This window comes from Ipomoea nil, unplaced genomic scaffold (assembly GCF_001879475.1).
Source record: "Ipomoea nil cultivar Tokyo-kokei standard unplaced genomic scaffold, Asagao_1.1 scaffold0977, whole genome shotgun sequence".
NCBI classification, from domain to species: Eukaryota; Viridiplantae; Streptophyta; class Magnoliopsida; order Solanales; family Convolvulaceae; genus Ipomoea; species Ipomoea nil.
Window position 1 is genome coordinate 76,223 of NW_017617405.1, and position 24,858 is coordinate 101,080.

General features: G+C 40.1%; 1 protein-coding gene across 1 annotated transcript; it reads right to left on the reverse strand.

Annotated features, from left to right (window-relative positions):
* Nucleotides 1–9,931: 9,931 nt before the first annotated feature.
* LOC109179719 (proline-rich extensin-like protein EPR1) lies at nucleotides 9,932–10,567 on the reverse strand. Its single transcript, XM_019329209.1, has 2 exons — nucleotides 10,253–10,567; nucleotides 9,932–10,192 (listed from the first exon to the last, which is right to left on the reverse strand). Exons 1-2 carry the CDS (start codon nucleotides 10,565–10,567, stop codon nucleotides 9,932–9,934), a joined length of 576 nt encoding a protein of 191 aa, XP_019184754.1.
* Between the last annotated feature and the right edge of the window lie 14,291 nt (nucleotides 10,568–24,858).

The window sequence follows — 24,858 nt, forward strand, 5'->3', positions numbered from 1 at the left end:
GTAAATTTTGGAAAAGTTTTCCTCGGGTTGTGCGGAACATGTGACTGGAAACTAAGCTCGCCATATGCAGAAGAATCCATCCTCTAAATTCCCATAAGGGATAATACCCGATTAGACTCTTGGAGTCGGCCTTTAGAGCTGATTGGGAACAAGTGAGTGTGCTGCCCTTTAGTTTATCTTATATTCCTTCAATGAATTTAATTTGAATTTCTCCCCTTATAAATAGGACAAGATTCTGCCACCGTACGAGACACATGCGATTTCCCCTGGGTTGACGAATCTCCATATCTCATACCTCTCTTGCCTCGGCCCGTGTATGTGCTCATTCCACATCCAACTAAGCATGGAAATGGTAAGTGGGCCCACGTTATCCTCCTTCCCAGATCTTGGAATTTGATGCTTTACTTCCACAACTTTGCCTAAAATATATTTTCCTTCTTTTACTTGCAATGCAAATATATACACATTTCCCACTGATTAGACGACTCCCCTTAAACTACCTTTATATCCCATGTCTTCTACAAGGATTTTGGAATTTTGAGAATTCAAAAACAAGCTCTTTACTGATCAAACTTGGTGCTGAGTCCACCATTTTCAAGTCTTCTTTAAGAGAATCAGTCTGCATCTATACACCAGGGTCGGTGGGATTGCTGAGTCATAGGACCAGCCGGCTAACCTCAACCTGGAATTATCTCCTAAGCTTAGCAAAACTGCAGGACATGATCTCCATGCTCCACTGCCTTTAATTTAATTCTCCATTCACAACAAGAGAGTAAGAGTGTAAAAATCGATTGAGCAATTATCATAAATAACTCTCTCGTAATCTGCTCTGAGCATGATCCCGCGGTCGATTGTTTTTTATATCTCTTTCTTTAATCCTATTTTTGTTGCCGACTGTCTGACCTGTCTGACTGAGTTCCTCAGTTTGTTGTGTGTTGGCAGATTGCTTGAGCACTTTAATTAGCAAATATGTCTCATGCGTCCCTCTTTGCTACTAAATAATTAAATGTATATGGAAAAATATAGAAACTTGTATGGTATGCACCTTATAGTAAGCTCAAGTTTGCTATTGTTTATAGAGAGAACTTAGGTGTTTGTCGTCCTCTCGCCGCACACTCAGATGCACATGTGCAGTAGAGTCATGTCAACAGAGAATCTGATCGCGAATCTTCCTCCCTCCTCCATCAACTACGGCTAAATGATCGCCTCACCCTGCCAATTTCGCATAGAACATCGAGGAGTCGTCTGAACGAGAGAGGATAGGTCAGAGTGAACAAGGAAGAAGTGATCAAGCGAACTATCGCCGACATGGTTTCTTCTTGCCCTTTCTTTTCCGACAACTTCATCCGCCTGGCAGGTTTTGTCCGAGTCCGACACCGGGGGAGCAGCATCCGAGTCTGACCCCATGGCCGACTGCTTTCTCTTGCGTATCGGAATTCTCGACATTCTCCCATAGCATGGGCGATGCATTTTATCTTCGTTGGCAAAATACTGCAAGCTTCCCCCTCGACTATGAAAGATCCTGCGTGGAGAAGAGGGACTCGGCGAGGAAGTGAAGCTGGGAGGCAGGCATGTTGTCTAGAAGCTTGGCAACTGACTGCATGGTGGCCTAGAAGCTGATATCCTGGTAAGAGAACTGCTATTATCCTCTTTGCGAATAATATCATCGTGATTCGAATACACCACATCAATTCCCCTTGCTTGATTTTGCTCGTGATAGTGGTGGGAGTAGTCTGGTCTGTTTCGCCACCCCTGTTCGTCGGAGAGTGGCCGACTACATTGAGGCCTGGTGACCAACTGTGGGTACTTCAAACTGATAGGGGCATGCAGTCGGCAAGGAGAGTGTCGGCGCAAAACGACCAGTACGTCGGAGTAATCCGGGGACAGTTCTTCGCTCCTCTTAAATAATTTACCAAATTTTCCACATATTGAGATGGTAATAAAACTTACTTATCTTCCTTCCATGTGTATATACACTTCTTCTCAGCACATTTAGTACTGCCTTCAATGCTTTTTGCGAGAATTGCGTCCGCAACATTCGTGGGGGCGATTTTCCCTTTACTTTCTATCTCTTTGCAACTTCTTTGAGCCATTTCTTCTTCTCTGCCGGTACTAGGACTGCTCTCAATAATCTCCTGAACCCCTTTTGAATGTCGAAATCTCCCTATTTGCCCAATGGGATTGCGATTATGGCAATGTAACTCCTGCTCCCCTTGACAACGCGCATACGCCATGATCCGGTGAAGGTGAGGAAGGCAACATCGGTAATTGAAGTTTAGAGTTGTCAAAGATGGAACCAAAATTGAACTCGTAGGAACGGTCTCCCTTTTATCGAATGCCAACCATTCTCTATGCCAAGTGCTCTCTCCATTGCCATCGATCATTTGTAATGGCTTCACACTAGTGATTGTTCATACTCCCTGCTCTGAGACTTCGCTACTAGCATCAATGCCTTCCGGAGAAACCTGTCGTCTAACTGTCGTCTCCCATAGTTGATTACACAGTTTGTGGCTGACTGCTCAACGATACCCGGAGAGTCTGGAGATCGCCGATCAATGGTCTGACCAGTGGTGGGCTGTTGGTCCCAAAAGAGGTAAGGTGAAAGTCTAGAGGGAGGGGGGGATGAATACACTTTCAAACTTTTTCGCAAAGCACAACAATTGCTAAGACACAGAGTATGGCTAAGACACAGAGTATGGTATGAGATATGGAGATTCCACATCCAAGAACCAAAACTCTTAACTAGATTGTTAGAGAACGGTACGCAGCGGAAATAAATAAAGATAAAGTGTGTGTGAGATTGTGACAAGTATATCTCGTGTGAAGCAAGTAAAGAGCAGTAAGTAAAGTAAGCAGTAAAGAACACAGGACAATTATAGTGGTTTGGAGGTGGTGTAATCCTCCTACTCCACTTGCTCTTATCTCCAAGAGAAATTCATTATATCCACCACTTCTTGGTTCCAAGATACAATGAATTCCGTGATCTAGTGCTTTGATCACCAAGCCCGCACTAATCACGCCCAGTGACACCACAGTCCTGCTTCGGGTTTCACGTCTCCGTGCTACTACCCCAGGATTTCACGGCTCCGCGTTACTTTCCCCCCCATCTTCCACACTCCAGCAGAAACGTATCCCGTGATCTAGTGCTTTGATCACAAAGTCCGCACTAATCACACCCAGTGTCTCCGACACTGCTGCTTCGGATCTCACAACTCTGTGTGACAATCCAGGATTTCACAACTCTGTGCTACTTTCCTCCCTTCCTACAATCCCGTAGGAATATCACTTGTTCAGGGACAAGTTTTCTTCTTTCTTCCAACTTCTGAGACTCTGTAGATGATCTTCAATATGATGCAGGTCTCTTGTTGATGAAGATTAAACACTCCTGAGTGATTTCTCGTGATAGCTCTGTATCTCTGAGTGTTTTTCTCTCTTTGAATGTATCAAGTAAAACACCTGATTTTTATGTTCTGTTTAACTCTGCTTTTAGAACTCTTAGAATATTTCGCTTTGAAGCTCTCTGAGTTCTTTTTCTTTTCTCACTTGAAGATTTCTTTTGGTATGCTCTGTACCAAATGAAACTTTTGCTTTATGTATTCTTTGTTCTCTTATTTCGTGAGTTCATGTTCTTGCTCTATCTTCAAGTCTTCATATCTTCATCTTTATATAGCTGGTAATGAGGATCTGTCCGTTGGAAAGAGACGATCTTATTTTTGAATTCTTGTATCTTTTGTCAAAGATCTTATCTTATCTTCTGGCAAAGTGTCAGAAAAGATAAGCTAGCCGTTTGTAGAGCTTCAACTTCATGCAAATGAGTTCCCAAACTTCATCTGATATTCCTCTGGTGTTCTCTCGTTTCTTGGGAATATCTGGGTCTCAGTTTTATGTAGAATGGCTTCTCTGATCAGCTCTGAAGTGGTTCTTGTTTCTTTGGGATTTAAATGCTTCAAAAATATTCGTCAATTTAGTCTCATACTAGGTAGACTAGTATTTTTCCTTGTGAGAATATTTTCACTGTAAGTTTTTCTTCATATTCTTCATTCTCACGTCTAGGTGTTCTCAGATTTCAAATTGGCTTTGAACTTCGTCCCAATTTGAATTTCTCCATTTTAATTGACACCCAATTGCAATTGACTTGTAATTGGCACCCAATTCGAATTTCTCCATTGTAATTGGCACCCAATTGACTTTGACTTGTAATTGACATCCAAACTTCTCCTAGTGCTTCAATTGCTTCCCAATTTGAATTACTTTGACCTTTACTTCGAGTGCTTCAATTGCTTCCCAATTTGAATTACTTTGACCTTGACTTCGCAATTGGCTCCCAGATTTCTCCTGGTATTGAATTTCATCTCAATTCAAATGCTTCCCAACATCTTCTTTTAATCGGTCCCCAATTTGAAATTGCATCCCATAACTTGAATTGATTCCCAATCGGCTCCCAATTTCAATTTTACATTGGCTCCCAACTTGAATTGATTCCCATGTGAAACTAGCTCCCAATTTCAATTGCTAAATCTGAAATCCGCTCCCAAAATTGCTCCCCAACTTCCACTTGTAATTCAATTGCTTCCCAATTTTTACTTCGAGTGCTTCAATTGCTTCCCAGATTGAATTACATTGACCTGGACTTACGTCTTCTTTTAATCGGTCCCCAATTTGAAATTGCATGCCATAACTTGAATTGATTCCCAATCGGCTCCCAACTTGAATTGATTCCCATGTGAAACTAGCTCCCAATTTCAATTGCTCAATCTGAAATCAAAGGAATTGGGAGCCGAAAAATTGTTGATGATGAGATTCAAACTTGAGCCATTTCACATAATACATCAGGCATCTTCCACTTCGTTCATACAGTCTATCGGTTATATCTCCAATCTTCTTTGAAGTACTCCTTTCTTTCCATAGATGTTTGATCTCCAAGTCAAATTCATGCAATCTTCCAATCTTAATTTTCTACGTAGAAAATTCTTCTGGGAATTCCTTTTTAGTAGTAGCGACATGAAACTCATATCATTTATCTTCTTCTTCAATTTGTCATTTTCTCTAGACAAATTCTTGATTTTAGGCTTGATATCTTCTTCTTCTATTTTCATGCATCTTCCTCTGTTTTTCTCTTTTGCAATTTAAATAATTTCCCAATCATGGTCTAAGACTCTACTAGACCTAAATAAAATTGGGGGTTCTACAAATACATATTTGGCATATCAAAACCATTACACTTTATTCCTAACAATTTCTCCCCTTTTGATAATGCCAAAACCTATACTCAATCATTGGCTTTAAGTCTTTGAAAAATAATCATTTTTGCTCAATTTTATTTGACAAAGCCAAGATGAGTTTAACAAACGGTTTTCTATACACAATCAAAAGCAACTTGTGAATTAATTTTTAGACAAGCTCCTAAACGCATCTTGAATTATTTTATTATTATTATTTTTAATTTTGATGTGCGTTTTGACATTTCTTGTCTTTTTAATTCACGAAGGTCTAATTACAAAAAACAAATAAAATACTAAACTCAAAATAGACCATGGGAAATTATTATTGATATTTTTCGAATATTTTTTAGAAAAACGCAACAGAGGTTCGAAAATAGCGAAAATATCAGTTTAAGAGATTTTCCAGATTACCTTCTCGGTTTATTCACACCCATGTTTTTCTTCAAAATTTCCTTGACATGTTCTCTGAGCTTGAAGAAATCATCTTTGAATTTCGCATTCTGAAATCTCTTTGTAACTTGCCCAACCATGTAATATCCAAAAGCTTCCTTAATATTGTTGCCTGGAAGAACTCCAGCTTCCCACCATACAACACATTCTTCGAAGCTTCTTTCTTCTCCAAGATTCATGCCCATATTTCCAGTGAAATATCTTAGTTCATACCACATCTCGGTTCTTTTCCGTTTGCCTTCTTCTTTATTCTTGTCCGAGATCCATTAGGCTTGATCGGCTGCAGGTCATTTCTTGATCATGCTTGGTAGATTTTCCTTAGTCCATATTATTGTCTGAGTGGCGGGACCTTTTGAGCATTCAAACCAACCACGAGATTCAGCAACTTTCAATATACTCGTACTAAGATTAGGACTCGCGAACTGAGCAAAACCAATCTGAGATGGTCCTTGTGAGGGTTGTCCGCGACTTCGGCCTCGACCTTGGGTCGATATTACTGGCTGTTGTTGACTTCCAAGAATAAATTCTTGTTTTTGCAAAGCCAAGTGAGTGAGAATTTCTTCCCCCCTTTTGGCGTTATCAACCAAAAATGCAAGGGTCTTACAATTTCGGTCTTGGTTTGCTTTCACAGTTTCAACACAATTGTGTGTTTCAATGGAAACAACTTGTACGTTGTCCAGCTTATTTGTTGCAACTATGAGTTCAACTTCAAGTTTGCTGATTCGGCTTTCTTGATCTTGAATCGCCTTGATTTGTCGCAAGTGACGTTCGTTGTGAATCTTTTCAGCTGCTTCACGTTCCTTCTTCATGAGTTGGATCACTTCAAGTAATCCTTTTGTCACTTCTCCTTTCAAGATTCTTTCAGCTTTGCCAATCTGAGTCTTCGAACTGTTTTGGTACTCCATTAGTTCCTTCAGATTGACTCGGGTATCAGTGTATTGTTGTTCCATCATCTAAATTTGTTCAACCAACTTCTCTCCAATAGTTTGACAAACAACATCACTGAATTCGGCAACTTTGGCAAATAAAGATGTAAAAATGCCATCTTCTTAATCACTTGTTTGCACAAAATTTTGAGGAGACCCGAATGGACTCCTTCTTGGATCAGTGAGAACGGGTGTGTCTACAAGTTGCATCCCTTCTTCTTCTTCAGGTGATTCGACTTATTGATTCAGATCACCAATCTCTTCTTCTAAAACTTCTATTTTGGTATAGGTGTCTTCAAATAAAATTTCATCTTCTAGAACAGGGTCCATGATAGACATGGTGGACTCGGTATTGTGTACTGAAAATACACTAGATATATCCTCTCTGATTTGTTGTCTACTCTCAGTAGCAACTTCTACTGCAAATTCAACTGGTAGTTCTCTTCTTACTTCTTCTGACACTTCTCCTCTTAATTCTTTTCTTCTTTTATCCTTTCTTGTAGCCACAATATATATATTATTTTTTTTTAATTTTTCTTTTATTCTTTTTTTTATTCATATATTTTTCCTATATTTTTTTGTGTGTATCTTCTTGGCTACGAAACATTTGTTCTTTTTATAAATCTGAGGGATTTTTCATTTTTAAGAGAGATTGAGAGAGAGAGAGAGAGAGAGAGAGAGAGAGAGAGAGAGAGAGAGAGAGAGAGAGAGAACCAGTAGCAAAAATAACCATTTTTCTTTTATTTATCTCCTTCTTAGGGAGAGAGAGAGATAACATAACACATTCAGCAAGCAGAAAAAACCAGTACTAATGCAGTCATCAAAATCATAACCCCCTAGTGGTGAAGGAGACTATCCTTGTAATACCCCCTTAAAAACATGCTATTTCAAAGCCTTAAACATGCAGATAACTGAACTAAACAACAAACATAGCGGAAGACTGAAAGATAGATAGATAGACATAATCCGGAACACGGGGTGTTATGCCACGTTCACCAAAAGGATGAACGCACCGGCAACATCTGCAATGTTTACATCTAAACCCATTGTCTCAAAGTTCTATATCTAAGCTGGCACACAGTCCACAAAACGAAGGGGAGAAGCTATACTAGCAAGCACTAGACCGCGCACTCGTGTAGACATCACCTGAAAGAACAAAATAAAACATGGGACGACGCCCGATCAGCGAATAATGCTGGTAACCCACCAATACATGTGAAATATCATACATAGATAAGATATAAGTTGTAAAGCCATTTACGAAACGGAATACATATATATAAGTACAAAACCAAGAGTAATAGCCAACGCAAGACTCAACACTCTCAACAAGAATATGGGAACACATCCCAATACCACAAGGAACAACAACGACTCACAAGAAGTCTCAAGGTATGGTCTATCATCACACAATAGACCAACACCTGACATGCATAACTCAAAGGAATAAGACTCACCCACGGAAACACATGCCAAGGCAACACTTGCCCATGTGACTACACACGTCACAAGAAGAGAATTCACAACAAAGGCCACACAAGCCTTCGTGACATCACCCATCACGAGTTGATATGCCTTCCTTATACCCGGTTCCAACCTTATGGCTACCCCCAACCTTGTATCTTCTTCCAACCATTACCTCCAGGACCCCTGTACTTCTTAGTCCAACCTTTTCCCTCCTGGGACCGTCGTCCCCCACCAACAAACCACCAAAGAGACCACCAATTTCATAGTACACGAGGGTACCGATCACACACACGGCAACACATGCCACCCAAGAAATACGTGAACCCATCACTTAGGTCACAAACTCCATAATCACGTCACGGCCACCACGAGGACCGCTACAATACCTTGGTGACTAGTGTCCCATACCACTAATCGTGCAATCCAGGTAAAGCCACGCACACATCACACCTCAACAGGAATCAATCAACGGATCACAACGAAGATATGAAACCATACTCAATCAAGGAATGGGTCACAGCCCAACAACAACGATGAATAACACAAGTTATCATCAACCAATAGGAAGGTACAAACAACTCACACGCTAGCATTTAAACACCGAACTAGCATGCTTATCAAACGGATAAACCAAATGTAGTTCCGAAGAACACACAAAACTCATCACGATTCAATGAAACACAATGTTGAACACTTAGCATGATCCAAGACACCAAAGCCTACATGGAATCCTACCATATAGTTCTAGACATACGAAACATCAAGAAGACGCACAAATAGTTCCACAAAAGAACATCGGGAAGTCAAAAGACCAAATACCGAGTCAAAAGAATCATGGGGAACAAATCCCCAACAACATCACAACACGTACCCGCGGGTAGGCCCACGGGTAGGCCTCTACCCGCGGTTCCGCCCGCGGGTACAGGTCACCCGAAATGTGTACCCCGCGGGTGGGCGGCGGGTTGGACCCCTTCCCGCCGTTCCTCCCGCGGGTACACCCCTGTACCACAAATAATCCCTTCGGGGATTTTCAATTCCAAACTCAAATTCAAGTCCAAAACATGCCAAATCTCACCAAATACAACAAAATGACTTGAATCAAAGGAAATGCCAAGCAATGGCACAAATGAACCCTAAACACAAGCTCTAGATATGCATTTTCACAATACAATGCATAAACACTCACATTTCATAGCAAAATCACATGTAGAATCCAAGAAATATTCATATAAGTAAGTAAAATAGATTTTGTAGAGAATGGGTTACCTCTTGTAGACTAAAGACTTCACTTTACACCTCAACAAGCTCCTCACAAGGCTCACCTTCCAAACCCACTTCAAGAACATACCATAAGATCATAAAGATCCTATCTTTAAGAAAAGACACCTTAGATAAAACCAAAAACACAAGATGAACTTAGATCTTACCCTCCTAGATGCCCAAATATATGAAAGGTTGAATCTTGGAAGCAACTCTTGAAGTTTTGGCAAGGCGCCAGCTTAGCTTGGATGAAAAACTACCCATATTTTTAGAGAGAAGGTGGAGCTAGATTTTTAGAAAGTGTAAGGAAAGAATGAAGGTGGTCTACTAGGTTAGGTTACAATACTAACACCAAGTGAAAGGTCAAGAATACCCTTACTAACATAAGGAAGTGTAAGGAACAAGGGAACTCCTTACAAAGCTCAAGGTACAACTTTGACTTTGGGGTTCACTAGTCAATTACTAGTCCCCAACTAATAAATTTCAGGAATTAAAGGAATTAAATTACAAATTGAAATAGGATTAATTACTTAATTAATCCCTTAATTGAATTTGGATTTTGGGGTGTCACAATCCTGGTCCAGAGTTACCACTGAACTCGCTTTCCTAGAACATTGACCCGTTTGAGCTGGATGATGAGTTGGTTTCATTAAAAAACCTAGTAAAGTCCACGGGAGGACTGATGAACGGGTTAACCGGCATCTGCTGAGGAGGCGGTGGAGGAGCAGGAACTTCTTGCGACAGTGGTGCAAGAGTCGGTAGACTTGGTGGAAACTTCGGAAGAGGCTCTGGTGGAGGTGGAGGTTGGTAGAGCCCTTCGAAACCAGGAGGGGGTAGAACCGGTCCGAATGTCAGTTGCTTCAAATACTGAAGATATTATGAATTTCCCATATTCAGAATTTCATCATAAAGGTCAGGTTGGACAACCGGTGAGAACTTCATAAATGGAGGTTTAGACCTTTCCCCCTTGTCTAGTTTGATTGGCAGTCTCCTCTTGTCATCAGTTTCCTCATAAATGAAACCAGGTTCACGCGGTGGTGACTCCGATACAGGTTGGACTTGTGGCATCTCCGGTTCATGCCCTTTTTCTTTCGATATCAAGACCAGTGGGTTGCTCAGAGTTTCTCTTTCTCTTCTTCGTGCGTTCGTTCGTTGCGCCCTTAGAGGTTGTTTGAGAACTTTCTCCCAAGTTCTCTGAGTCGGCTTCCTCATCTCGTTCTCCTGTGATTCGTTAGTCACCATCTTACACCTGCAAAATGATTTAGATACACAAAGCTTCCACACGGTAGATTGTCCGGCTATCTCCCATTATATATGGCGGTCAGAGAAGTCTATCGGTTCGCTTGCCGATGGTGAGTTAATTTTCTGGCCTTCGTTTAGAATTTACGGGATGTGATGGATAGCGGCAAGGCTTCTCATTGGTTGAGATGGCGGTGGATGGGAAGGGATTTGATGGGCAACCGTTTAGAGGGGTTAGGTTTTAATTGCTATGTGGGAGACGATTGAGATTATTTAGCTATGAGGAGGTATGGGGGTGCCGATTCGAGAGAGAGAGAGTGAATCTGTTAGGGAAGGATTTTGATCTAGTAGAGGATTATGGAGGGAGGTTTTAGGTTGGGTGGAGGTTTAATATGGGTAGGAGTTTATGGGTGGAGGTTTGATTCCCTATTAAACTCTGATTTTCCTCCTTACCTCCTGATCTCCTTCTCAAAAACGTGTACCACAAATATATAATCACACTCAAACATCTCGTTAGTAGCATAAATCAACCATAAATAATCAATCACACATAACAATATATATTAATCATATACACTGCAAATTCCAATCAAAATAAACACATTTTGGAAATTAACAAAATTATCACACATTTTCCAAATAAATATTTAGAAATATCTTCACATAATTTGCACACAAATTAGATTCTAAACATTTTAGAAACTAATCAAATTTAACTTTTAGCTCAAATTTCTAAAATATTTATAGCAAATTATATCACATAAATCACATATACACGAAACACATATATATTGCAATAAACACATTAAATTACATTTTTAGAGCACATTGTTCATGCAAACAAATTAATCAACTTATACAAACATGATAATATTTTATCAAATAATATTTTCAAAAATGTGTTCATCGATGAAATTTCACGTGCAACAATGTACAATGGATACATTCTATGAGTATGTATATGAACAAGAGAGGTTTCTAGTGTGTTATTATATTCGTAGTGTTTGTATTGAAGACAAACTGATGTATTTATAATTGATTTGTTGCGATTTGAAATCAATCGTTGATCAAACGTAGGGGTACGAATCGAATGGATGTCATTAATTACACTGGAAATAAAAAGCGACTAAAATAATTTATTTTTTTTTTTGAGAGGAATTATTTACTTAGTTATTTACATATTTAAGAAAAATTTCATAAATATTTTTTTGGCAAATGAACCGTTGCCATCTTTTACCCATGGAATTCAATGTTTATGTCGGTCTGCAAAACATTGTCATTTTGTTTTTGTTTTGTTTTGTTTTTTTTTTTTTTGTTTTTTTTTTTGTTTTTTTGTTTTTTGGTATTTATATAGAGAACGTGATTTACTCAGTCGTGAGTTAATTATAATGAATTGAAAATGACATTTAACAAAAGCTTGTGCATTGTAGGTCTGATGCCAGGTATTATGCAGGTCCATTTCAATTAATTATTCATTACTGCATTTTTAAATTTATTATTTATTATATATAACACCCAGCATGTATGATGTATTCCATGCACTCCATAAATCTTCTTCCTCCACTTTATTGTACCTTAGTCTCAATGTTAGAGACAAAATAGAAACATGACTCGTGACGAGTTAATAAAATAATAATAATAAAATTCACTTTTGGTCATTAGTCCCTAGGCTGGGATTCGACATTATTGATGTGAATTCTCCACAAGAATCCTAAATTCTACTATTTGTAGGTTATTTGGTGTCAAAAGTAGCCTATATATTAATTTAAATTGTTGGCAAAAAGTATATCACATATTGAGTGTTGTTATTTTTTGAAAGAGTTCTACTCTGCATACTTCTAAATCTTATTCTCTTAATTTTACTATCTGATGTGGCGGCCTATGATAAGTTTTTTTTTTTTTTTTTTTTTTTTTTTTTTTTTTTTTTTTTTTTATGTAAGTCTCAATACAAGTGTCTACAACAAAATTTTGTATGTGAGAAAAAATGGGAGTACACATAATATTTTCCATTTGGAAAAGTTGTTGGACGTTGTACGATATAAATAAATAGTAAATTGATGTAGACATTTTTTTTGTGTGTTGGAGGGACCTGGGAAATGTTGTTGGGCGATGTCCAATATAAATGAATACTAAATTGACATAGACATTTAAAAAAAAAATTGTGCATTGGAAGGACCTACAGATCCTGAGAACAGACATATATGTTGGGAAATTGGGTGTGTGGGCATTAAAGTTTGGAACAAAATTCTCACCAAAATGGCGTTTGGTACTTTCTTTGGAGAAGGCCTAATGAGGTGTTTGGTAGGATGAAATTGTAATTCCATTCCAACTAAACTCTATGAAATTGCAATTCCATAGTTTGATTGGAGAGAATTGCAATTCCACAGAATTACAATCCTTTCAAACTTAGGAATTGCAATTTCATATATACTTTGTGGAATTGTAATTCCATGATAAATTACAATTTTATGCTTCTTATGATTATTATATTTTTATTATTATACAAGAACATTTTAATCTTCATTCACTTCTTTCCTTTCAATTCACAATTATTTTATTCCTTCCTACTAAAGAATGTAATTTAAATTCCACTTTAATTTATTCTTTTCCCACGGAATTACAATTCGTTTTCGCCTTTATTCCCTCCTTCCAACTAAACGCCTTGTAATAAGCTTAGGGTTGTATATTTGGTGTGATGTGATATATGGTGCCAACTATGAAGTGTCAGAGAGAAAAGGAAGTAGAAATCAGAAATGGGCTAATGCTGCCCTCATCCAGTCACTATCACTGCTTCTCTTTCCCACCCTTTTGGGAGGGGGAATATATGTATGAGAATTAATTTAATTATATTTGTTTGGAATTCAAACCCAAATTTTTTAAGCCGGCCAGGCTCCTCTTAAACGACTTCCATTTGTAGGGTTTTTAAGTGTTTTTGTCAAGTTTTGACTTAGGTGGATGTAAAATGAGATAAGAGTAAAAAAGGTTGAAATTGTATACTAATTTGTGTTTTTGTAAGAACTGAAAAAGTAATTGAGTTACATGTGGGAGTGATTTGGGTGGTCATCCAATAAGTGCGACCACCCTAAATTTTCATTTTTCTCTCTATTTTGACTCCAACTTTTCTAACAAAAAAAAAAAAATCAAAACAGTGAATTTGCTCTTATATATAGTATTTTCTCTCCATTCACTATACTCAAAGTGATGAAAAGAAGAATCATTCCTAAAAGAATGGTATGGATTGGATATTTTATGTGTGCATTAAAATTAGGGTCTGATTGGTGGTTTGATTGTGCAGCTCTGATTTACCTTTTGCAGTGGTTCTAAGAAAGGCATTTTGTGGATCTAATAGCATCTCGAAATATATACGTCTGAAAAAATCCCACATCAAAAAATTAGATAAAAATGAATATTATATATATATATATATATATATATATATATATATATATATATATATATATATATATATATATATATATATATATATATATATATATATATATATATATATTTGCAAAATTTGATAAAAATGAATGATTTATTTATATATGTATTTGGACAAAGAGGGAAGTGTACCCCCATTTTTTTCTTTTTTTTTTTTTTTTTTTTTTTTTTGCAAAAGAGGGAAGGGTTCTCTAATTACACAAGTTGGTTCCAATGTCCTGCACTCTCTTAGGTATGAAAACTCTAGTCACATCTTTATGTAATATCTCTTAAACCCTTTGTTAGGAACAAATGTATTTAGGTTTTGATGATACCAAACTGTCTTAGGATGTCGACCCCTGTTTTTCGTTTGATAGAAAGTCTTGTATGACATATGCATGAAATGTTAAACCATGCACGAGATTAGTAGAACATGTCTACATGAAGATTCGAAGATGATCGAAAATGTTTGCAAAACGAAAGAAGGATTAAAGCAAGTCTCGGATGGACTGCTTCGACAAAAAGAACTTTCGTTTAAGAAGAAATGACGAAAGATGAGGACAATCCTTCATTCCTAAACAAACAAGTCGAGGACAGACTTGTTAAAAAGGCAGCCCTCATTAAAGGAAACAATGAGAATGTTGTCTATCACTCTGATGGGCAAATCATTCGGAAAAAAAGTGTCCTAGGAATGATTTTCACTAAAGACAAGAAGCATTAAAAGACTTGTATCTTCTTGTTAGAGATCAAGGACAAAATACATAATGTTTTTTGCTCCAACGGCTATACAGTACAAGTGAATTCAATGCTCAATGCCCACTGAGTAATACACACTAGTTATTAGGTTTGAAATTTTCATCTCCCTCCAACGGATGGATTTTTCCACCTATAAATACCTCTCTTCACCATTGAAGAAGGTGCTGGTTAACTCACTCTCTCAGTCTAAGAAAAGCATTTCAAAGCAGTTTCATCTTCTTAGCTTTTCATAACCAGTGTTTGTTGTGAAGTTTTTCAAAGGCACATCTATCCTCATACTTCACAACCTGAAGCTGTCTTGTTCTTTTCTCAAGTGAAGATCTACCAAGACATCAAGACAAGCTTCAATCCGTTAGAGAAATATCAAATCTCTTTTCCAACATCTCAGCTCAGGAAGTAGTTGATAGAGGCGGAGCAAACTCTAGGAGTTGAAAAACTTTTCAAGTGACTGTCCAGCTTAGTGATCAAGGAAGCCAACTTGAAGTAGTTTGTACTAGGAGTGATAGTGCAAACCCTTTCACGATTTGTGAAAGAAGAGTGGAGTAGGCACAGTTGGCCGAACCAATATAAAAATATCTCTCTCTGTCTCTTTACTTATTGCGTTTACTTTCGTGCTTCGCATATCATATCATATCGACCAAACGCATTATCTTTATCAACACGACAGAGTGCAAAGAAAATCTAACTTAAAACAATATTTCTGCTCCACATATCTCCGAATGGAGAATAATAAAAAAAGAATCGATTAGAGTCTATTCACCCCCCTCTAGACTCTCTCTGACCCTACCAGGACCAACAAGTGGAATTAGAGCAGTTACCTTGTACGGTAAACGTCTTTATTTTACTACCTGGTAGATCCCTTTTCAAAACACTGCATAAATTAAAATTTTCAATCTTTGCACTTATTTTTACAAAGAAATGGAAAAAGAACATCCTAATCGCTCTAGGCCTCTTGCCTTTAATCTCTCAAAGTTTGATGACTGGAAAGTGAAAATGCAGGCACATCTTTCGGCTATCCATGACAAAATGTGGGACGTGATAAGTGAAGGTCCCATCGTTGTTATGATGGTAAACACTCAGGCAGCTGCACAAGGAGCAGATGCAGAAGCCATGATACCTAAGCCAAAATCTCAACTCACTTCAGATGAGAAAACTCAAGCAAACCTAGACAATGTTGCACGGGACATTCTTTATAAGTCTCTAGACGATTCACGGATCCCAAGAGTTCGAAAATGCACCACGGCAAAACAAATCTGAGACACTCTTATGAGTTTAGGCGAAGGAGATGAACAGGAGAAAGATAACAAGCTCACTGTGGCCATGAAAAAGATTGAGGACTTCAAAATGATACCGAATGAAGCCATCACCAATATGAAGCTCAGATTCACGAAGCTTATGGGTGATCTCTCGGATCTTAGAAAAGAGCCAACTGAAAAATCGAAGAACTTAAAGATTCTTCGAGGGCTTCCAAAATCTTGGGACATGAAAGTTATAGCCATGAGAGCTCACAGAGACATGAAGATAACTAGCACGAGTAAGATCTTCAGCGATCTCAAACAATATGAATTCGAGCATGAGCCAAGGGAATCAGAAGAACCCGAAACAAGGAATATAGCCTTGGTGGCCAATCAACAAGCATCAACGTCAAACAGGCCAAACTCCAACTCTTGTGAATTTTTATCTGACGAACAATATGCTTCGTTTGTGCAAAAAATGAAAAGGTTCATTAGAAAGAATAACTTTCAAGACTATCAAAGATCATCCAACCGAAGGCAATACGAAAGATCTCCTCAATCGACAAAACAAGAGACAATAGATTCGTAGATGCTATGCTATAATTGCCGAAAGCCAGGACACTTCAAGGCAAACTGTCCTCATCCAATAGTCAGCAAGCATCAGGATCAGACTGCAAATAAAAATCCACCAAAAGAAACAGGCGAATCCACCAAACGAAGTGATAACCCAGAATCATCAACTTCTAGACACGAGAGAAGAAGAAAGGCAAAGGTGGTCAATGAGCCAGCTGAGGAAGCTCATCCCGAATCAAGCACCTCAAGCTCAAGCTCAAAAAGTGAGATTTCAGAAGAAGAAAAAGGTCTTCAGTGCTTATTCAGCCATGAAGAAGAAACAAATGACCTTTGCCTAGTAGCTGATGATGACGAGGTAAACTGTAACACCCCGTGTTACGGCCTCTAACCCAGACTAATTATTTAATTGATTACCATTAATAATAATTAGAAAGAATTTGATTAGGCCAGGATCCCCTTAATTAATTGAGGTGGCCCACCACGGATCATGGACCCTTATCCTTAAACCAAACCCTTAGTCCTATAAGGAATAGAATAGGTGAACCCCTATTATTCAGACCCTAGTTAGGACTCCTAAATATATATAGTGACTTAGGAAGCATTTATAAATCCCACCACAATTGATTCTACCACCCAAGAATTCCCCTGTCACCAAACGTAGGAGAACCCACGGGAAGAAGATCTTAGAGAAAGAACCTCAGTAGCCAAGGATATTAATTAAGGCCAAGAGGTAACCCATGTCTCAACAAAACCTATTTTCCTCGCTATATCTTATTCATTGGCTCCATTTATTTATGATTCTGTGCTTGAGTCTTGATAGAGCTTTGCCTAGGATTTATATTGTGTTATATGATAATCTTGATGATTATGTGATAATCTTGATGTTTACGTGATAATCTTGATGTTCTTGATGCTATGATTAATTATATGAATGATCTCATATTTCGATTGTGTCTAGAGCCCATAAATTTGCCTGGGTATCAGTGGGGGGTAGGTGGGGGACTGACTTCCCGCCACCTACCCGCTGCCTGGATCAACTGTTGTAACACCCCATGTTACGGCCTTTAATCCCGGATTAATTATTTAATTAAATTCCATTAATAGTATTCAATTTGGTTCGTATTCCCTTTAATTAATTAATGTGGTCCACCATGGATCGTGGACCCTTGCCTAAACTAGAGTCTTAAGCCTATTAGGAATAAAATAGACCTTTTACTAGTCAGATTCTAATTAGGAATCCTAGACCCATATATATATTAGGAATAAAGAAAGTAGACCTTTACTATTCAGATTATGATTAGGATTCTTGATTCTATAAATAGGGGATTAGAAAGCAATTAGAACCCTTACCACCCATAGTTATATTACACGAAAATATTCCCGGGAGATTCACCACCACCAAGCCTAGGGAGATCAATAGGATGGAAATCCTAGATAAAGAACCTTAGTAGCCAAGGATATTGATTAAGGCTAAGAGGTAACCCATGTCTCAACAAAACCTATTTTCTTTTATATAATCTTCTTCTTTGGCTTCCTCTCTATGCTTGTGTCTTGATAAATCTTTTATGATGATGATGGTATGATCTTGATGATTGATGAGATGATTTTATGTATTGATCTTGATAATCTTGATGATTATAAGAGGATCTTGATGATTGTGTGATGTTCTTGATAAATCTTGATGTTTCTTGATATTAAAGATAAACTATGATCTTGATGATTTGAATATAATTAGGGCCCTAGGTTAAATTGGGAATTTTGTATTGTGATTTTCTTAATATAATTGGGAGGGATTTTGCATGTTCGGGTATTAATTATGTTTAGAAGTCGTGTTAGGATGTGTTCATTATGATTCTTGGTTTTGATCCGCTATTTGACTACGTGGTGTTATTGTTTATGTTTAAGAGTGTCTAAACATGGTTTCGAGTTCCACGAAAGATCCCTGGACCAATACCTTGAAAAAGAGTCAGTGGGGGGTAGGTGGACCCGCCACCTACCCGCTGCCCAATTTGGCATTGCCCGCAGCGGGCAGCCAGCGGGCAGACGACTGCCCGGAGGCTTGCCGCCGGCGGGTGATCCTCCACCCGCTGGATTTTTTCCCACCTTGGGATATTGGCTTCCCCGTTTGATGTTCCTCGACCCCCGTGGTGTCTCTTCAGACTCCGTTTATCGTGCCTAAGTTTAGTTGGATGTTTCGGGTACCGTTCGTAGGATAAAAGAGTCTTGTGTATTGCATGCTAGTTGAATTGGTATCCCGTTGACCTAGGTGAAAGATGCATGAACCCTTAGGATATTTCCTAGTATGTGGATGACCACACATAGGTTTCTTTATACGTTTTCTCCCCTCTACCAATGTGTTAATGTGAATTGCATGTGCTTGCTACGTGATATATGTGCATGACTCCCCAATATTGGCTGCGGTCAAATTGGTCTTACATAGGCCGCAGTCCACCGACTGAGCTCGTCAGCGGTGTGTAGGGCTGTAGTCCACAAAGAGGATCATAGTCCACCGACTGAGCTCGTCAGCGGTGTGTAGGACTATGGTCCGCCGCTGAGGTCTTCAGCGGTCTCACAGGGGCTGTGATCCACCGACTGAGCTCGTCAGCAGTCTGTAGGACTGTGGTCCTCCGTTGAGCTCGTCAACGGTCTAATCGATTGGCTGCGGTCAACCCCTTCATGTTGCGGTATGAGGTAGGGTGCTGCGGGGCCGTGTTAGCGCTATATGTGCTAACCCTCATGTATAGGCATGCGATTGGTCTTGTGGCGCCACCAAAGTTTGCTTATGTGATAAAGAAATTGATTGAAAGATGATATAAATGATATGAAATTAACCTGTGACCTTAGGATATATGATGATGTCTTTATATGTTTGATTATAACTGTTGAATGTGTTTGTCCCTACTTGTCGAGTCTATTCCTGGTTTTAAAGCTAGAGTCTCCTAAGTATATACCTTCCTGCTTCAAAAATGGTTTTCATATATATATGTATATATATATATATATATATATATATATATATATATATATATATATATATATATATATATATATATATATATATACCTATATTGTATTTTAACGTGTTGGAGTGGGTTACCAGCATTATTCGCTGAACATATATATTTGGCTTTCAGGCACAGATGATTAGCTACCGAAGCGCGCTAGAGGACCTCGGCTTAGATAGTTAGTCTTTTCTTTTGGTCTGCGTGCCTTAATGATGTAATAACGTTGTTATAGGATAATGTAGCCTGTGCATCTGAGTTCACCAGCTCAGATATGGCATAACACCCTAGACCCTCGTGTTTAGAATGCTCTGTTTAGGAGTGATTAATAGAATTGCTTTCATATTATAAGATTAAAAAGTTTTAAAAATTTCGGGGTGTTACAACTGTTCCAGCGGGCAGCCGGCGGGCGGTGGTCTACCCGTCGGCCACCCGCTGGAATAGTAACCCGGCGCCGGCAGTTGATTGGCGGGTGGAGGCCACCTACCCGCTGGAATCCCGGCGTGGTTCGTGGTGTTTTTCCCCGTTTGACGTTTCCCCGTGTCTCAATGTGTCCCGTTGTACCCCGTTTGTCTTGTGTGAGTCTAGTTTGATGTTTCAGGTGCCGTTCTTAGGATAAAAGAGTCTTGTGTATTGCATGCTAGTTGAATTGGTATCCCGTTGGCCTAGGAGGAAGGTGTATGATCCCGTAGGAGTGTCATGACTGGTTTATCATGGTTTGTTACGTATGAGTTAGATTAAGACAAGTGTTCCCCGATGATCCCCCATTGTATGTGTTAATGTGGGTTGCATGTTGTATGGCTTCTATGTTGATTGTGCATGATACCCCAATTGGTTGCGATCAATTGGCTATAATGACTATCTGGTGGGTTGAGAACCACCTGGTATTAACCCGGCCGGTTGCGATCGGTCGGCTATATAGGCAGTTGGATTGGTTGAGAACAATCGGTTGTTATATATATATATATGTATATATATATATATGTATATATATATATGTATATATATATATGTATATATATATATATATATGTATATATATATATATATATATGTATATATATATATATATATATATGTATATATACATATATATATGTATATATACATATATATATATATATATATATATATATATATATATATATATATATATATATATATATATATATATATAGGGCTGCGGTTCATAATTTGGTTGCGATCAGATATACATGATAATAGGGTTGCGGTCTACCTAAACGTTTATGATATGAATGAGCTGCGGTTCATTGATTGGTTGCGATCAATCCCCTTGTGCTGCGGTACAAGTTAAAGTGTTGCGGGTCCGTGTTAGAGCTATATGCGCTGATCCTCATGTTTGGGCATGCGATTGGTCCTGTGGCACCACCATATGTGTGTACACCATTGGGTGCCTTAGGATCCATGCTAGAATCTCTTTGGTTGTGTGTAGTTGTGTTGAAACTATCTAAGAGTCTCTTAAGTATATATGTATTCTAGTTTCAAAATGAGTTTCTTATATCTACCTATACTGTACTTAACACGTTGGCGTGAGTTACCAGCATTATTCGCTGACGGTTGTTATACCGAATATTTTTCAGGTAATGAGCCTTAGCTTGGAGCGCGCTAGTCAGAGCCTGGACTTAGTTAGATTAGTTCAATTACCGGCTTGCGTGCCTTGAAGTTTTTTAAAATATTGATTTGAGGATTTCTTATGTTTGGATAGTTTAGCCTGTGCACCTGAGTTCTCCAGCTCAGGTGTGGCATAACACCCCGACTATTATGTTTAGTTTATGCTCTGTTTGGAAATTTATAATAGATTTGCCTTTATTTCATAAGCTTTAAAATTTTTAAAAATTAGGGGTGTTACAGTTAGTATCAGAGCCTAAGTTTGACCCTAGGATAAGACTCTTAAGACAAGAGTTTAGAACATTAAGCTTGAACTCTAAGCATTTAGGTACATAGGATCCAGGAAATTTAGGACACGCGGTGAGACTTTGAGTTTATCTGTCATTATATGCCTAACTCCCCCTCACCCTATCCTGTGCTTAATTTAAGAGTCCCCTACACTTATAGCATCAAGGTAAGGGTGCAACTCACTAACTTACCAATACGATCAATATTTGGCCATGTGTACCACCAGAATGGCGCCAACAAGAAGTCAGTCAAGGACCCCTAAACCCGCCGCTCATGAATCTCTAGTCCAGAACCTACAGCAACTGACTCAGGTCGCCCAAACGCTAAGCAACACCATCCTCCATAACAACCACCGACCACCGCCACCGCCAAACGGGAACTCAGATGTCGCTCTCCAAATTTCGAACCATCGCCCGCCTACCTTCTCAGGGGAAGAGGACCCCGCAATCCTCGAAGAATGGATCCAAACCTTCGACAAGATCTTCGAGGTAGTAGAATGCCCGGAGGGACGCCGAGTAGAAATAACTTCATTCTACTTCGGACACGAAGCCGATCTTTGGTGGGTTCACGAAGGACTTACTTGTAGGTAAGAACCAGGGTTCAACTGGGAATCCCTAAAAGTGCGACTACGGGGACGGTTCTACCCCGCACACATAAGAGCAGCCATGTACGAGGAATTCCTCCACCTAAAATAGGGGATGACCACGGTCATGGAATACCACAAGCGATTCCTCAAGCTAGCTCGTTTCGCGCTCGAATTGGTGCCTATAGAAACGACCAAAATAAAGAAGTTCGTGACGGTCCTCAACTTCGAAGCCCGAAAGGCCCTAATCGTAAGCAAACCCCGAACTCTCAATGGGGCTTACACCAACGCCGCCGACCTCTATTAGATCCAACTCCTACAACGAGGAGTTCAGGAACAGATCCGCAAGAGGAATATCGGAGGCGGGGGACCACCTGTGAAAGGAATAAGGAACGACTCTAACACAAGAACGGTTAACCCAACGACTCTAACACAAGAACGGTTAACCCATCTAATCATGGGTACGCGAGACCATTCCATTGCCAGAGATGCAATAAGGATCATAGAGGCAAGGACTACCTTGGAAAGGTCCTACTTCAATTGCGAGGGGGAAAGACATAAGGCCTTTTAGTGCACACGGTCCCCAAGCACCATCCCTACGGTCATGGGCCAACAAGGAAACGCGAATAACCAATGGGAATTGAACCTTGGACCTCCCACTTACAAGACTAAAACCTTAACCACTAAGCTATAAGTGTTTCTTGAATCCTCAAGGGAACACACCTTTCTTAAACCCCTCCAAATCCCTAAAACCCACAAAATCCCCAAATCAAAAACCCTTCTCTTTCTTCTTCCTCCCACATACTCTCTCTCTTCCCTCTCTCCCTCTACGACGACTGACCACCTGAGAACAACCCGGCCAACGCCCGCCGAACCACCATTGCCGTCGCCACCCCGCGAACCACCCACGACGAGGCACCCGGAGACCGCCCAGCCGACACCCCTCTCCCGTCAACGCCCCGGCCATCCCCCGCTGCCACACCTCAACACCACCACCACCCTCGCTCAAGGAAAGCCAGATCCCTCGCCGCGGACTCACCAGGTCTCCGCTGGACCAAAACCACACCTCCGTTAGTCCCGCCGGAATTCTCGCCGGAAAAAGTTCGACGGAGCATCAAAGCCACACCTCCACCGCTTCTCGGAAAAATCCCACGATGCCGAAAAAGCCCGTCAGTACCCTAGCCCCGGAGTGGAACAACGCCGATTACACGGTGATCGGAGGTAAAACACTCAAACCCGACCAATTCTCCCCGGAGTTGGTTGATATGCATAAATACAAAGGCCTCTTGGATACCTATCTTACGATTAAGGGGGATACGTACCCCAAATTGGTGAAGGAATTCTATTGCCATTTGGTAGCCACCAAACGGGGAGACAAGTTGGAGATCACCTCCAAGGTCCGGGGCAAGGAGATAGTGCTCTCCGAGGGCCGCTTGGCTAAGCTCCTAAAACTGACCACTACGGGTGTATCAGACTATGACCGGAAGGCTTGGGTCAGTACCCGAGACACGGGGTACACTAACTACCTCGGGTATTTATTGGATAGAGAAGAGGGTTTCACTTCGGCCACAAGGCCAAATAGGAAGTGGCTAACCGCCGAGCAAAAATTGCTAGTCATGATTGTGTCCGACAGCTTGTAGCCCACTAACAACAAGAGCAAGGACGTGGGGAGCTTGGAATGCACCTTTTCCTATTTCCTTAAGCATAAGGTCGAGTTCAATTTGCTCGCCCTTATGTTGAAACACATGGAATTCTGTAAATCTAGCAACCGGCTCAACTTACCCTACGGAATGATCCTAAGTTGGATCATGGAAAGAAAGGGGGTGGACCTAAGCCATACGGAAGCCAAACCCATGACTGGGATGGTTTTCAATGCCCAGAACCTCCGACGCAATGACATCTACAATCTCGGAGAGGGACAGTACATCACCCTCGAGGAGGTTTGCCTAAAATCCACAGAAGAACGACGCGCGTTGGTTGACCAATTGGAAATATCTAACAAAAAGCTGAGACGGGCAATGCAAGAATGTGGAGAGCAGGAGGAACAGGAAGAGGACAACGAGCCTAACCGACCTGAACCCTCACAGGGAAGAGAAAACATGGAGGGCCAAGACGAGAGGTCCACCAATGAGCGCATTCTTGCACAGCTCACCAGGAAAAACCGGATTATAGACGAAGGGTTCTCATCCTTGATTCTCGCGACAAACTCGTTGGACCGGAGAGTGGCTGCAATTGAGGCCACGATGGGCACACGCGGAGCTTCAAGCTCAAGAGCAGGAAACTAAGGTAGACCCAAACTTCCCAAACACTACTTGCCGCCAACCTAACCAAACTCCACTCTACCCCCAGCAAACGACACGTGGAGCCACATTTCCTAAATCAGGAGGCCGAATGCGTGACGTCCAGGGGTGATAGAATGGATCCAAGCCCAGGCTTCGGGGACGAAGCCTCACGTAAGGGGGGGAGGGTGTAACACCCCGTGTTACGGCCTCTAACCCAGACTAATTATTTAATTGATTACCATTAATAATAATTAGAAATGATTTGATTGGGCCAGGATCCCCTTAATTAATTAAGGTGGCCCATCATGGATCATGGACCCTTATCCTTAAACCAAACCCTTAGTTCTATAAGGAATAGAATAAGTGAACCCCTACTTTTCAGAACCTATCTTGATTCTAGCACACAAGATATTCCCAGGAATTCCCCTGTCACCAAACGTAGGAGAACCCACGGGACGAAGATCTTAGAGAAAGAACCTTAGTAGCCAAGGATATTAATTAAGGCTAAGAGGTAACCCATGTC

Coding starts and splice junctions, on each gene's coding strand:
- LOC109179719 (XM_019329209.1), bottom strand. CDS start 10,567: ATGGTGACTAACGAATCACAGGAGAACGAGATGAGGAAGCCGACTCAG. Junction 10,193..10,252: donor CATTTATGAAGTTCTCACCG/GTTGTCCAACCT, acceptor TAATATCTTCAG/TATTTGAAGCAACTGACATT.